The 16,099-nt window shown below is 44.4% G+C and overlaps 1 protein-coding gene across 1 annotated transcript in view; it reads left to right on the top strand.

Moving 5' to 3' along the window:
- Window positions 1–16,099, top strand: part of HSF2BP (heat shock transcription factor 2 binding protein) — an 87,448-nt gene that overhangs the window by 47,474 nt on the left and 23,875 nt on the right. The window contains exon 8 of the mRNA XM_027547162.1: window positions 4,432–4,535. Coding sequence (XP_027402963.1) covers window positions 4,432–4,535 — 104 coding nt within the window. The remainder of the gene's footprint in view (window positions 1–4,431; window positions 4,536–16,099) is intronic.

Here is a 16,099-nt window from a genome sequence, read left to right as displayed (position 1 = left end):
CTTTCTCACACAACATATGCAGCCTTTTCTAAGAAGTTTATTGCTCTTTGATCCTTAGAATTATTTGATTGTGCTAATTTGGCTACTTTAGATTTTAGTCAGTTTTGGGTGACTGATGTGTCATGCCTCTGGTTTGTTTTTATGGCTGGTTTCTTTGGAAATCCTGGGTGTGTTCTTCGTTGCTTCCAGGTTACAGGTTACCATTTCTTTTACAATGAAGAATAAGGTAGTTAGTTGCATCACTTGACTTCTGGTGACTCAGCTTTGGACGGCAGACTGTCTGGAGGGCTCTCGGGCCTCTTCCTGGGAGAGCCTTCTGCTTCAGATGGAGAGAGGGCCTTTTCACTGCAGAAGAGTTACTCTTGTAGTGTGCAGGTTACTCATCCTTTATCTCAGCCTTGCTTCAGTCCTTTCGCCGTCAATGGAGGATGTGTCTCAGTCTCGAGACTTTGGAGACAAGGAAATTTGTAACCTATCTTCTGCTTAGGTTCATGGGAAAAAACAGAATTTGCCTATTTTTTTTGTCATTGGAAGAAAAATGACTCCCAGTATTGCAGTACTTTCGGAAACTACATTTCCTTTTAATACTGAAGTACCAGAAGAGTAAGATCATGGCATCCGGTTGCATCTCTTCATGGCAAATAGATGGGAAAACAGTGGAAACAATAAGAGACTTTGTTTTCTGGGGCTCCAAAATCCTTGTGGATGGCGACTGCAGCCATGAAATTAAAAGACCCTTGCTCCTTGGAAGAAAAGCTATGATAAGTCTAGACAGTGTATTAAAAAGCAGAGACATCACTTTGCTAGCAAAAGTCTGTATAGTCAAAGCTATGGTTTTTCCAGTAGTCATGTGTGGATGTGAGAGTTGGACCATAAAGAATGCTGAGCACTGGAGAACTGATGCTTTTGAACTGTGGTGTTGGAGAAGACTCTTGAAAGTCCCCTGGACTGGAAGGAGATCAAACTGGCCAATCTTAAAGGAAATCAACCCTGAATATTCACTGGAAGGACTGATGCTGAAGCTGAAGCTCCAATACTTTGGCCACCTGATGTGAAGAGCTGACTCATTGAAAAAGACTCTGATGCTGGGAAAGATTGAGGGTGGGAAGAGAAGGAAGAGGGTGACAGAGGACGAGATGGTTAGATGGTATCATTGACTCAGTGGACGTGAGTTTGAGCAAATTCCAGGAGATAGTGAAGGACAGGGAGGCCTGGTATCCATGGGGTCGCAAAGAGTCGGACACGACTGAGCGGCTGAACAATACCAACCAGAGGAGTGAATTGAACGGAAAGTCTCTTTTGACCTGATTGTTGGAAATTTGATAGATTATTTACAGTACTTTTGGTTGGAGTAGAAACGTTGGAACAGAAAGCATTTACATGAGAACTAGTGAGTGGTTCAGAGTTTGTTGTTTACTAAGTGGTGCTGTGACCTGGGAGCGGTCTGGTCTTCAGTGAGGTAGCCTGGCAGTAGCAGGAGGTCACGTGGTGCTGTGGCTGTTACGTTTGCTCCATTCTAGCTTCTTTGGCATGGAGCTGATGATGACCAAGTGTGAAATTTTAGAGATAGTTGTCAGTTTGTGTTTTTGTCACTTTAAACGGAGTCAGTGGAAGAATTTCAACTAGACGTATTATCTGGGGTTTGCCCCACACTTCAGTCACCACCCAGATGTTAATAGCCTTTTAAAATCTAGAGAAGAAAGAGTGGCTTGTTTTCTTTTTAGGCTCTAAAGCACTGCTTGGCAAGCTTTCCCCAAAGGGCCAGATAGAAAAGTTTTAGGCCCTGTGGGCCATAGGATCTCCATTGCAGTGACTCAGCCTGCTGCTCTAGCCGGAAAGCAATGTGGGAAACACACTGGAGTCTGAGGAGTTCCAGCCGTCTGTGCTGGTGACCTGAACATTTCTCTTCTTGAGATTCTGGATTAGAGAGCTCAGAAAATTCTAAATACTGTGTTGAATCAATCTTCCTCATGAATACATTATTTGAACATCTCTTAATAACTCATTAAATGAGTTACCAGTGTATAGATTTTGGATATGTGTAAAAGTTGTCAGGAAAACTTGCAAAGATTTGTAATTTTGGCTCATTGTGTGGCCTGCGAGGTGGCAGAAGATGGTAATTTGAGAACTGGGCATTGCTATTCTGAAGGAGGAGAGGACAGACTGTCTTGCGTGCTGCCCTGCTAGGCTCTCGATCGTGTGGAGCTTGTTCAGTTTCCATATGGAACTTTGCAAGTGCTTGTCATGTCCCAGGAACTGCACCAGCCTGTGTATCTATAAAGACCCATCAGCCATGAAGCTTGCTTTCGACAAGCCAAGTTGAGTGGGGAAGCCAGCTATTTTAACAGGAAACTGTAATACACATTTCCATGGCATCATGTATGCATATGCCATAATTTATGTAATTAATCCCTTAATGGGCCGATCGCAATCCCCGATTCTCCTTTTGCCTCAGGCTCCATTAGATCTTGGCACAGTACTGTCACTGATCTCATCTTGATATTAAATTTTGATACATTGCTTATTATGGAATTTTTGCAATAGTTTTGACTTGTAAAAGCTGCATTACAATATATTTTAAAAACTTTGATTAGTAAGCTTTTTTGGCACCCCATAAATTTGCATCCAGAACACACGCCTCGCTCTTCGCCCGCTGGTCTGTGGGTTAAATGTTCAGTTGTACACACTCCAGACACTTCGGGAGCAGGCTGTGGGCTCTGATTCCTTTTTCTGAAGAGAACCAATGTTTGTCCTAACTACCTAGTTAACTCCACCTGACTTCTCCACTCTGGCTCCCCATAGGCAGTCAGCAGCCAGATCTGTGCCTCCATCTGTGGTTTTCTTCTTCTTCTCCACCGGGCTCCTTACTGTCTGCCTTGTGCAGTGGACGGTTCAGAGCTGGCCGTAGCCTGGGCAGATCTGCACTTGAGCCTTAGTGCTCCCCTTGTCCTGGAACCTGCCTTTCTCGACTTCCTCTTTCCCAGCTTCGTTCTGTTTGCTGTCATTTCTTTAGCTTTCTTTTCTGTTCAGTATTTTTCCTTTCCCAGGTGTCAGTTACCCTTGAGTTTTACAGTTTGATTATTAAAGTTTTCTTCTATATTCTGCTTGGTTCTCTTTAGAGCTGCCTTTGTTGTTTATAATCCCCAGTAACTCCTTGATCTCGTTTTAAATTTCTTTTTGAATTATTTAAACCTGTTAAACACAGCTGTTTTCTATTTGGCAATTAATAGGTGTAGTGTCTGAGAATTTTTTTTTTTTTAATTCTGGCTGTCATTGGTTCTTTGTGCTGTTACTTTAAGGACTTATTGTTCACGTTTTTTGTGACTTTTTTTGGGAACTTGCAGTTGTTAGCAGTGTGTTTGTGGAAACTCTTTGGCGACCCAGTCGAGGGCCCTTTGCTTTAAGAGGCTGGAACAGCTCCTGTCCCAGGTCTACTTTCTTATCAACTTGTGGATTTTCAGGCCATACAGAAAGTATGCATTCATGCCAAACTTGGCAGTTCACTTTCTTCTGGCTTCCTGAAGCGGCCTATGCTCTGAAGCCCTGTCTCGTGTTGGTCAGAGGCTCTTCTTTCTGTCCCTTTGCACAAAGGCACTGACACCGATGCTCCGTGTCTCTGGAATCAGCCATCTTTAGGCCTTCCTGAATTTGAGCTCTCATTCAGTTCCTGGTAAGAGATGGTTTCCCTTCATTTCTTGCAAGCCCATTCGTTTTCAAGAGTTTGCAAAATATTTGTATAGCCTTTTCTGCTACTTTGCAGTATGAAGTTTTGGGGTTCTCTCTATTCTGCAATACTGTCAGAAGTCAATCCTATAGCTTTCCAGTTTTTATTTGGCTCTGTATTACTAGTTGTGGTCCGTTCCCAAGACCACTTGTAAAACCCTGTTTAACTCCAGGTCAGTAGGATTGTCGGGTGTTAGCGATGGTTGGATTGTGTCTTTCTTCATCCCTAAATGGTAGATTAAACAGGGTTGAATGGCCTGACGCGGCCACCCAGACTTCATGGGTAACATTCATTGACTGAAAGGTAGGATTAAATTTTAAACAGTGAATTGAACCTTTAGAGTACAGTATACTTAGGAATTGAGGGTTGCCGGTATGTAAATGCAGGATTGGTAATAAAAGGTTCATAAAAGGTAAGTACAGCTTTGAGGTTTCCTGTGCCCTCATTTGTGTCTCTTGATTATGGAAGTTCATAAAAGGTGGGATTACGTGGCACTGTTGTTCCTCCCTTTCATGAAGCCTCACAGAGACAAGTATTATTTTGCATACCTTCTACTTACTATGCCTGTCTTCCAGATAGTAGAATTGGGTATCTCAAGTGTAAGGGCTCCCCTAAATGTGTTAGGGTCCTGTGAACCAGGAGATACATTGAGGGTGAAACTCTGTTGGGGGGCCAGCATTTCAACACCATTCTCTTTTATATTTCAGGTTAATGCTGATGTCCCTGTACAACGTGAGCATCAATCTGAAAGGCTTGAAGTACATTAGTGAGAGCCCAGGATTCATCCCTTTGCTGTGGTGGCTTCTGAGTGGTAAGGAGGGGGTCTACCTGTAGGTTCCTCGTGCAGCTGGTGTACCTGTTCCTCCGTGGCTGGAGGGAGTGGTAAAGTAGTAGAAGTGAGAGTGGATTATCCCAAGATGTTACCAGTTTTTTAAAAAACAGATTTTAGATTACAGAAAACTCCCTGGTGTGCTCAGTTATTTCTAGTTCTGATTCTGAAGTGTTGCTTTCAATTTAGTTGTGATTCTGTGACACAGAGAAAAATTACCTAATAAAACAGCTAGTAAGTGGCAGTAACCTGTTGCTTTCTTTGTGAATGATACAGCACCATGTATGTTGTCTGTGGCTCTGAACACCAGGTGTAGAGAAATCCCGTCATTAAGCAGCAGTTGGGGGGAAAGAAGTCTGAGAGACTGCAGCGCTGGAAGTCCATGTACACACACACAAACACACACACGCATATCTGTATGTACATGTATGTATATACACATGCATATCAATATATATGTGTATATATACACACATACGTATACATACATATCAATATATATGTGTATATATAATGTTTTTCATTTTCTTTGGAATAAAAAATTTCTTTACTCTTTCTCCTCTTCTCCCTTACCTCCAATTGAACCTAAAATTTTGCCCCCATCCGTTCATCATAATTTTTAATGTTTTTAGTAGAAACGTATTTCATTCAAGTGTGCAAAATAGTTAACTTCCCTTTTTTTTTGTAATTCAGATCAGTCTCTATTTTTGCGCTTCAGTTGGTAGTAACTGCTTATTTTTTTGGTAACACTTTTTGAGGTATAATTGACATGCAATAAACTATACACGTTTAAGGCAAACAGTTGGTAAGTTTACACGACTAAAGCGACTTAGCAGTAGCAGCAGCAGCGTACATGGTGAAAGCATCATCACAGTCAAGATAACGAGCATCACTGTCACTCCTGAAAGGTGCCCTTGCCCCTTGGAGCTCTCTTTCCCACCCCTGTGTTCCTCTTCTTAAAATCACTCACCTTCTCTCTGTGTTACAGGTTAGTTTTCATTTCTCCAGGTTTATATAAATGGAACCATGCATTTTGCGTTCTTTTTTGCCTCTTTTTCACTCAGCATAATTATTTTGAGAAAGCCATCTATGTTTTGTGTATTAGTAGTTGATTCCTTTTTATTGCTAAATAATAAGTATCCTGTTATGTGGATAAACTGCAGTTGCTTTATTTATTCAGGTGTGGGTTGTCCCACAGGACTTCCCCGGTGGCTCAGACGGTAAAGCATCTGTCTACGATGCGGGAGACCCGGGTTCAATCCCTGGGTTGGGAAGATCCCTTGGAGAAGGAAATGGCAATCCACTCCAGTCCTATTGCTTGGAAAATCCCATGGACAGAGGAGCCTGGTAGGCTAGAGTCCATGGGGTCACAAAGAGTTGGATACGACTGAGCGACTTCACGTTCACGTGGATTGTCCCCAGGTTGGACTTATGATAAGTAAAGCTGCTGTGAGCACCTTGTGTGTCTCTGTGTGGACATAGGCTTCCATTTCTCCCGGGTACATACCTAGGAGTACAGTGTCTGGCTTGTGTAGTAGGTGCACACCCGTTTTGATGAAGTTGCCCAGCTGTCACACACGGCACACCAGTGGCACTGTTCTGCACATGCTCCCCGCACCCCTCCCCTGCCCCAGCAGAGGCTTAGCGCTGGCTGTGCGTCTTTGTCAGTGCTCTCTGTGCTCGTTCTGCTTAATTGTAGATGTTCCGGGGGTGGGGAAGTGGTGGGTGACAGACCTCACTCAGTCTCAGTTCAGTCACTCAGTCATGTCCGACTCTTTGCCACCCTGTGGACTGCAGCATGCCAGGCTTCCCTGTCCATCACCAACTCCCAGAGCTTGCTCAACTCATGTCCATTGAGTCGGTGATGCCATCTAACCATCATCCTCTGTTGTCCCCTTCTCCTCCTGGCTTCAGTCTTCCCCAGCATCAAGGTCTTTTCCAGGGAGTCAGTTCTTTGCATCAGGTGGCCAAAATATTGGAGTTTCAGCTTCAGCATCAGTCCTTCCAATGAATATTCAGGACTGATTTTCTTTAGGATTGATTGGTTTGATCTCCTTGAAGTCCAAGGGACTCTCAAGAGTCTTTTCCAACACCACAGTTCAAAAGCATCAATTCTTCAGCACTCAGCCTTCTTTATGGTTCACCTCTCACATCCATATGTGACTGCTGAAAAAACCATAGCTTTGACTATACAGACCTTTGTCGGCAAAGTAATGTCTCTGCTTTTTAATATGCTGACTAGGTTGGTCATAGCTTTTCTTCCAAGGAGCAAGCGTCTTTTAATTTCATGACTGTAGATCACTACATTTATGTTATTACTAATTTGTATTTAGTCATTACTAATTTGCATTTATGTTATGACTAATGATGTTGAGCGTCTCTTCCTATGTTTATTCACCCATCCTGATATCTTCTCTGATTAAATGTCTGTTCACACTTTTTGCCCATTAAAAGAAAATAAAGTTGTTTCAATTGAACGTTGATTCTTCGCGTATTTTGCATACAAATCCTTTGTCACATATCTACTTTGCAGATAATTTCTCCCAGTCTGTTGCTTGCCTTTTCATTTTCTTAATAGCATCTTTAAAGAACAGAAGTTATTAATTTTGGTGATGTTTAATTTATTATTCTTTTTCTTCTGTGAATCATGCTCTTGGTATAGAAATTTTTGCCTAACTGAAGGTCACATGGATTTTTAAAATGTTTTCTTCTATCTTTTTGCATTTCTCCATTTCACATTTAGGTCTGTGATAAGTTTGAGTTAGTATGTGTTGAGAGCTAGGACTCCAAGTTGTGTGTGTTCTATTTTGCATGAAGCCACCACCTAGCTGATCCATCTCCATTTGTCTGGAAGATTTTCCCTGCTCAGCAGGGCTGTGTTTGGACCTTTGCTGAAAATCTGATGACCTTCTATGAGAGCGTGTAGTTTCGGGCTCTATTATTCTGTTTTGTGGACCTATTTTTGTATCATGATGCCAGTACCATACTTTAGAAGAAATCTCTAAGTCAGGTAATGTAAATCCTCCAACTTTCTTCTTCTTTCTCAAAGTTGTCTTGACTGTTTCTAAAGTCCTTTGCATTTCCATACGAGTTTGAGGATCAGCTTGTCACTTTCTAAAAAAAAAATCTTGTTGGTATTTTTGTTAGGATTGTGTTGAATCGACAGTTCATCTTGGGGAGACTTGGCATTTTAGCAATACTGAGTCTTGCAATCAGTGAAATAGTATATACACATCCATCTATTTAGATATCTCTGGGAGAGTAGAGGATCTGACCTCCTTTTTTCTGGCTGCATGTGCCGTGAGCACCATGAGAACAGAAGGAAGGGTGGGCTTGTTGACTCTCATGCGGGACGGGTCATGCTTCCCTCTAGGGGAGAGCTCTGGCAGGGCTACTCCTCCTGTAAAGGATGTGGCTTCCCTGAGCCCGCAGCCCATGGTGTGTGGCTGGCCCTGTGGAGCTGGGTCTCCCTGGCCTGTGCCGACCCCCTGGATGTGGCTGTTGCTGTGGAGGAGCACTGTTCTTGGTCTTGGACACTGGTGTCTGTGTCTCCTACCAGCATCTGGTAGACTGCAGTATGCTGGCTCATAAACTTGCCAGTCAGGTGAAGCCCCACACCTTCCAGAGCTGGAAGGAGGTGGCCGGGGGCGGGGACCGTGTTTATAGTGCAGGATGACTCCTGCCCACAAGGGCTGGAAACCTGACCAAACAGCTTTTTTCCTCTTGAGAATGTGAACCAAGGAACCCATAGACTCAGAGGTCAGCCTTGGACTTGGAGGGGAAGGGGTGTCACTGTCGAGGCTGGTTGGTGTGGGCCACATGCAGGCAGAGGGTCCCAGCTGGAGGTGGGGTGGGAAAAGGGAGAGGATAATTAAATGAGTTCCTTGTACTCTTTGAGTGCCAGTTACTGCTTAAGTGCTTTATGTGTGTTCACAGATCTAGTTCTCTAAGTACTCATATTAAGTAAATATGATCATTTATGTTTTGTATATAGGAAAAGTGAAGCATGCAGGGGTGAAGTGACTTCCTCAAGGTCGTACCTGGGTGGGAGTCTGGGCAGCTGAGCTCCAGGTCCCGTCTCTCAGCCACTCTGCTGACCTCTGCCCTGCAGGAAGTGCCCCTAAGATGGACACTTAGTTCCGAGTGACCTGTCGCCTTCCCTTGTCTCCAGATCTGGCGTGGCTCGGCCTTAGAGGTGATGTCCTGAAACCACACACCGTCTCTGTTTAAGCTCGCTTGCAGCCAGTGATCTTCCAGCACCTTCTGCTAGTTGTTCTATAAAAAGAAGGTCTTTTCTACCTGTGGTGCTCCAGGAATGTTCCAGGGCCAAGTGAAAGTCCTTCTGAGTTTTGTTTTCATTTAGGCTGCTCTAGGTAGCAGCAGCAGCAGGTAGCCAACAACCCATCAGTGTCTGTCAGTTCCAGACACTCACCAGAGGTGGTGTTCTTTGACCAGGGTGGTTTGTTCCTGCTTGAACTGCGGGTCCCGTGCAGTGGGGGATGGGGCGAAGACGCCTTAAAGTCTCTCTTGTCTCCGCCGGCAGGCTTCCTTTTCATGATGACAGTGATGGTTCTTTTGACACAGTGAGTACAGCCCAAGCCTAATCAGACTTCTGAAAGGTCATCTTCTTGATGTCCTTAGAGTTATTTGTTACCGCAGGCAGATTAAAAACAAGGCCCAGCATGTTTGTCCTCTGAATTATGTTGAAAATTGCTTTAACTTAAAAGTTGAAATTTGTTACAGAATTTGGTGTGTATTTTAGGAAGATGAATATATATTTTATTACAGAATGAGAAAACAGAAATATCCTCTGAGAAGCAGTATGTCCTTCTCACTGTTGGTCGTGGTGGTGTGGCTGTTTTCATAACTCTAGACTGTCATAACTGCTCAGGACTAAGAATTTTAAAACTGTTTTTTTCTGCCCCTTTGCTTTTAGGTAGATCTGCTGTATGATATTGTACTAGAAAATAAGAATCTCTCCTAATTTGTAAAAGAAAAAGATTTAATTACTTCTTCCAGTAATTAGTTCCTACATTTATCAGTTTTCATGTTAGGAAATTTGATATGTTTTAAGGAACATGGATTTTGGGATTCTTTAAACCTGGGGAAATGACAGCTCTTTTACTTGGGAACTTACCTTTTAGGATCTCCCTTTTCCGATCTGCAAAATGGGAATTTCTACCTCAAGGGTCTCAGTGTGTATTAAAACACAGTAGGGCCCGGGCCAACACTTGGTATGGTAGGTGTTAAATAGGTGTTTCCCTTTTTACTTATAATCTAAATCTTTTATGCCGTGGTGAAAGCACACTTCCTTTCAGTTTGTTTGACCTAAAGGTAGCAAGTTGCTTTCAAGTTTCCCGACTTCTTTGATCCAGGGTGCAGGACAGTTGCTATTTATCATCCCTGACTAAATAATCTCATTTCCTTTAACCTTTGCTGGGTTGCACTTTCCTTCCCTTTATTCAACTATGTGGCTGGCTTTTTCCCAGGCTTTCTGCAGATTCTTCACATTCCTCTTAAGCCGCAGAGCTGGCTTGGACCCTAGCACTTAGTTGATGGGACAGAGCGAGTGGGGCTGATGGGCGTATGTTCTGTAACTGTTAATGTGCACTGGCGTGAAGGCCTCACCTTTAGCTTTCCGTGCTGCTTTTTCTGCTCTTGTTGACAGTGTTGAAAAGGCATGTAGGCCTCCTGTCCTGCATGTATTTGGTTTATCTAAGTGATAGTAAATATTGATAGTTCTGCCCAGTTTGTATCTTTAGTCCAGACTCTTTCCCCGACACCAGGCTCACTTATCCAACTGTTTGACATCTCCATTCACACTCAGCTAACTAAGTCCCCAACCTTTCCCCACCAACCTCTACCATGGCCTTCCCGGCTTTAGTTGACTCTTTGCAGTTTCTCCAGCCTGTAAAGACGTGGAGTGGTTTTTGTCTCCTTTTTCTCTGACACCCACATGCAGTCTGTTAGGAAATCTGGTGGCCCTGCCTTCACAGTACGTCCATAGGCTGACCACAGTCCACCACTCCCACATGGTTGTGAGCCTCCACTGTCTTTTGTTTAGAGGCCTTCAGTCACCTCCTGCAGATCTCCCCACAGTCCATCCTCGCAGGCCATGGATTAGAAGGCAGGGGGGTGATGGAATAGGTCCTGGACAACTCTCCTCACTGAAAACAGTCAAAATGTCGAGTGAGATGTTAAAACAAAAACATTTTAAACTCCTGCTCTGAGCTAGAAAAATAGTAATTATACCCAGAGCACAAAAGCTGAGTGAAAGCTGATGGTGGAGAGGCTACTGGGGACCCGAGCTAACTCTGAGGGCATCTATCCAGATGACCTTTAGTTCCTGTGTCCTCCCGGAGCCTGGGGACAGGAAGCAGAGCCCATTCCCACCGTCAGTGAGGAGCCTGGCGGGGCTCCCAGAGGTACTCATGAGAAGGGATTCACAAACCCACGGTCAGGGGCATTTTATCCCACTCCACTCCATGCTTTATAACTGGAAAAGCACGAACACCCAGTAAGGATGTGAATGGTTTGAAAAGCACAGTCAGTCTGCCCCCTCCCCCACCCTAAATGCATAGAAGACTCCAGCTGTTGGCTTGTTTCAGACACATGTGGGAAATTTATGAAGGTGATCATTTTCTGGGTTTTGAAGCAGATCTCAATTTCATATGGTCAGAACTGTATGGGATATCTTCTTGGACCATAGTTCAGTGAAGCTTGTGGCATGCTTGGGCTAGAAGTGCTAGCCTTGACTCAGTGTCTGTGGGGCTGTTGCTTGGGTCTGCTCAGCATGGTCCTCCTGCCTTCTTCCCTGGAGTGGGCCTTTTACCTGGACCCCTGATTAGTGTAAGTTGGTAAAGAATCTGCCTGAAATGCAGGAGACCCTGGTTCAATTCCTGGGTTGGGAAGATCTGCTGGAGAAGGGATAGGCTACCCACTCCAGTATTCTTGGACTTCCCTTGTGGCTCAGCTGGTAAAGAATCTGCCTGCAATGTGGGAGACCCGGGTTCGATCCCTGGGTTGGGAAGGGAAATGCTACCCACTCCAGTATTCTGGCCTGGAGAATTCCATGGACTGTATAGTCCATGGGGTTGCAAAGAGTTGAACCTGACTGGGTGACTTTTACTTTCACTTTCTGGTTAGTGTGGGGCCTAGCAGTGCCTCAGTGATGATTGTAGTGATGGGCATGCAACCTGAACCAGACCAAAGTCATCTTCTAGGTGTGTTCTAGCTGGAGCTGCTGAAGAAGAGTATTTTTCCCAGTCTGGGCCCTGGAACTATTAGGTGTGACCCAGGGCTGCCCTGTGGCTACCTGCCTGGCCACTTGTCGGTCATGGCAGCCAGCTCAGAGTGCTGACACAGGGATACAGAAGGGAGTCCTCCAGTTTGAAGTTGGCTTCACTCTGCCCTTCCCAAGTCTTGGCTCTTTAGCTTGTTCTCAGATTTTGAGCTACTCCAACGTCTTCTGTGAGGAGCGTCTCTTGTTTTTCTGGAGTTAGTTTAAGCATCGTTTTCCCTCAGTGAGAGCAGCATACCTTCGTTCTGCATGTCTCCTCGCTGTGGTTTCATGTTCTCCTTTGCGGAGGCACCATCCACTTTCTGATATTCTTTGTAGTCCCCTGGTTGGTCCGCTTGTTGTTGACTGTTCGTCTGCCACACGGGAATGAGAGTTCCAAGAGGGCAGCAGTCCTGTTTGGCTCACTGGTAACCCCAGGCACCTGTAATCCACAGGACGTGCTCAAAGATACATCTCCAGCCAATGAAGGAAGCCCTTCAGCTAGTGTGCAGCAGTCCGTCATCTCACAAAGATGCAAAGCTCTGTCTGTAATTTGGTTATATCATAGAGAATACTTGACATTTGGGAATATATATTTGGGTTATATGCACAGAGAAAGTCTGAGAGGTTTGGGTGCTGGTGAAAATTAAGTTACATGTTTTCAACATTCCTATCAGCCCAATAGGTGGCCTTGCAAGAGTCATGATTCTAGTAAGCTACATCTTTATTACATGAACTGTGATGATAACACGTGATCAAGAAGCAAAATATTTAAGGTCTTTATTTACAAAGATTTTCTATAAAAGTGTTTTATTATGTTGGTTAAATATTTCTCCTGCTACTGCTAAGTCGCTTCAGTCGTGTCCGACTCTGTGCGACCCCATAGACGGCAGCCCATCAGGCTCCCCCGTCCCTGGCATGCTCCAGGCAAGAACACTGGAGTGGGTTGCCATTTCCTTCGCCAGTGCTTTCTCCTAATATTTCTCCTAATGCTTTGCATTAACACAGTGTTTAAACTGTTAGTGCAATGGATGTGGTATTTATCTTTAAAAAAAAAAAAAAGCATTAAAAATCTCTCAAACGTTATTGACTTGACACTTGGCCTTCAGAAGGTCCAGTAGGACAAATAAGTCAACCTTTCCACAGGAGATCAGGGAGTCTGTTCTCTTTGATTAATCAGACCTTACACAACGATTTTAATAGGAAACATAGTTTAAATGTTTGATTTTCAGTTGTTGATGGAATTGAGTGGTCAGATGACTACTTTATATCTTGAAGGATGTCAGAAAACATTTGGCTTACCTGGGTCAAATCCAGCAAGCTGAGAACAGTTGAAAATTACTGTAGTCTGTGATCAAAGTGTAAGTATAATTAATTCACGGTCACAATTTAGAAAGGGGAGATAGTTGATATAGAAAGATTAGCTTTGGGGACTTTCCTGGTGGCTCAGTGGTAAAGAATCCACCTGCCAATGCAGGAGACATGGATTCGATCCCTGATCTGGGAAGATCCCACATGCCACGAAGCAACTAATCTCACGCACTGCAGTTATTGAACCTGTGCTCTAAGAGTCCAGGAGCTGCAACTATGGAAGCCTGCGTGCCCTAGAGCCCATGCGGTGCAGTAAGAGAAGCCTCTGCAGTGAGAAGCCTGCACAGCGCAACTAGAGAATAGCCCTCTGCTTGCCGAATTAGAGAAGGCCTGTGCAGCAACAAAGACCAGCACAGCCAAAAATAAATAAATAAAATTATATATATATATATATATATGTATATATGTATGAGTTTGGTGTGGGGTATGCTCAGTTTGAAGTAACAGTAAAAGTACAGTCTGAAGGAACTTATTCAAGAGATCGTTGGAGATGAGAAGCTTGGGGTTCACATAATGGGCCAGAGGCATAGGTGTGGGAGTCGTTCTTAGAGGAGTGATGATGAAGCAGAGGCCTGGGGTGTGGAGACTGTCATATAGCAGAGCTGGCTCTCAGGGCTGGGGGAAAGGCCTGAGTACCAGGAGCCACCATGACTGCAACTCAGAGACAGCATGGAAGGCACGGCTCCTCAACTGGTTAGCCTGGGAAGGCGCCCTTAGAGCTCTGCTTCTGTTCCATGAGGGATACAGGATTCTTCAGAATCATGGCTTCCAGTTGGGTCAGATCACAGCCCTTGAAGATTGTCATCCCTGTTTTATAGGACATTCGACTGTGCTTCAGACAATACTGAGGCGGCTCAGTTCTTGAGCTGCAGCTGCTGGGTTGGGAGGCACCTGCCGGGTTAGGAGCCACCTCCTCTCTCTCGTGATGTATCTGGTCATGTCTGTGCATTCTGGACACTGTGCATGACTTACGCAGCACCCTAGGTCATGTCCCTTCTGTGGACCGTATGACATCAGGAAAGAGATCCTAAACTCCAGCAGGGGCTTTTGTGGGGAAGAAAAGAACTCCAAATGTTCAAGCTGGATTTAGAAAAGGCAGAGAAACCAGAGATCAAATTGCCAACATCCTTTGGATCATAGAAAAAGCAAGAGAATTCCAGAAAAACATCTACTTTTGCTTTATTGACTACGCCAGAGCCTTTGACTGTGTGGATCACAGCAAACTGGAACATTCTTCAAGAAACGGGAATACCAGACCACCTTACCTGCCTCCTGAGAAATATGTATGCAGGTCAAGAAGTAACAGTTAGAACTGGACATGGAACAACAGACTGTTCCAAATCGGGAAAGGGGTACGTCAGGTTGTATATTATCACCTTGCTTATTTAACTTATATGTAGAATATATCATGTGAAACGCAGGCTGGATGAAGCACAAGCTGAATCAAGACTGCCAGAAGAAATATCAGTAACTTCATGGCAGAAAGCAAAGAACTAAAAAGCTTCTTGATGAAAGTGAAAGAGGAGAGTGAAAAAGTTGGCTTAAAACTCAACATTCAGAAAACTAAGATCATGTCATCTGGTCCCATCACTTCATGGCAAATAGATGGGGAAACAATGGAAACAGTGACAGACTTAATTTTTTGGGCTCCAACTGCCGATAGTGACTGCAGCCATGAAATTAAAAGACGCTTGCTCCTTGGAAGAATAGCTATGACCAACCTAGACAGCATATTAAAAAGCAGAGACATTACTTTGCCAACAAAGGTCCATCTAGTCAAAGCTATGGTTTTTCCAGTAGTCATGTATGGATGTGAGAGTTGGACTATAGAGAAAGCTGAGCACCGAAGAATTGATGCTTTTGAACTGTGGTGTTGGAGAAGACTCTCGAGAGTCCCTTAGACTGCAAGGAGGTCAAACCAGTCAATCCTAAAGGAAATCAGTCCTTAATATTCATTGGAAGAATTGATGCTGAAGCTGAAACTCTTACTTTGGCCATCTGATGCAAAGAACTGACTCCTTGGAAGAGACCCTGATGCTGGGAAAGATTGAAGGCAGGAGAAGGGGACAACAAAGGATGAGATGGTTGGATGGCATCACCGACTTGATGGACATGAGTTTGAGCAAGCTCTGGGAGTTGGTGATGGACAGAGAAACCTGGCGTGCTGCAGTCTGTGGGGTCGCAAAGAGCCAGACACGACTGAGTGACTGAACTGCTAACTAAAGAGAACACAGACACATATCCAACTCTCACATCCATACGTGACTACTGGAAAAACCACAGCTTTGACTAGATGGACCTTTGTTGACAAAGTAATATCTCTGCTCTAAATTTAATATGCTGTCGTTTGGTCATAGCTATTCTTCCAAGGAACAAACGTCTTTTAATTTCAGTGCACCCTACCTGTCACTGATAGTCAGCTTTGGGTCCCTATCTGTGGAAGCTGTGATGTAACTGGTTGGGAGTGGGCCTGGGTGTCGAGGTTTCACACCTTCCGGGGGACTGTACTGTGTAGGACAGGGTTGGGATTAGTGGTCTGAGGCAGGCATGGCAGTCCTGGCCTTGTGTCAGTGATTGGTTTTGGATTCAGGGCTTAGTCCACTCAGTGCGTGGCCCTCAGTCACTGGTTTGGAAGTGGACGCATGAGCTAATGAGGCCGGGCTAGACCCATGGAGGGTGGAGAGGCTTTCCCCTTGTTGGATGTGAGCAAGGAGGCATGGAGCCCTGAAGCATGAGCGAGTGCATTTGCCTTACAGTGAGGCAGTGGAGGGCAGGGTGGGGCGAAGAGCGGACCGAGGTCTTTGACAGTGTACCTGAGCCAGTTAATCCAGCTCTAGTCTGGACTTGATAAGATGTCATAAGTGTGATTAGTAGCTTACGCCAGTTTGAGTAGTAG

Source organism: Bos indicus x Bos taurus, chromosome 1 (genome assembly GCF_003369695.1).
Source record: "Bos indicus x Bos taurus breed Angus x Brahman F1 hybrid chromosome 1, Bos_hybrid_MaternalHap_v2.0, whole genome shotgun sequence".
Lineage (NCBI taxonomy): Eukaryota > Metazoa > Chordata > Mammalia > Artiodactyla > Bovidae > Bos > Bos indicus x Bos taurus.
The sequence above is the reverse complement of the archived record's forward strand: the minus strand, read 5'-3'. Positions and strand labels throughout refer to the sequence as shown.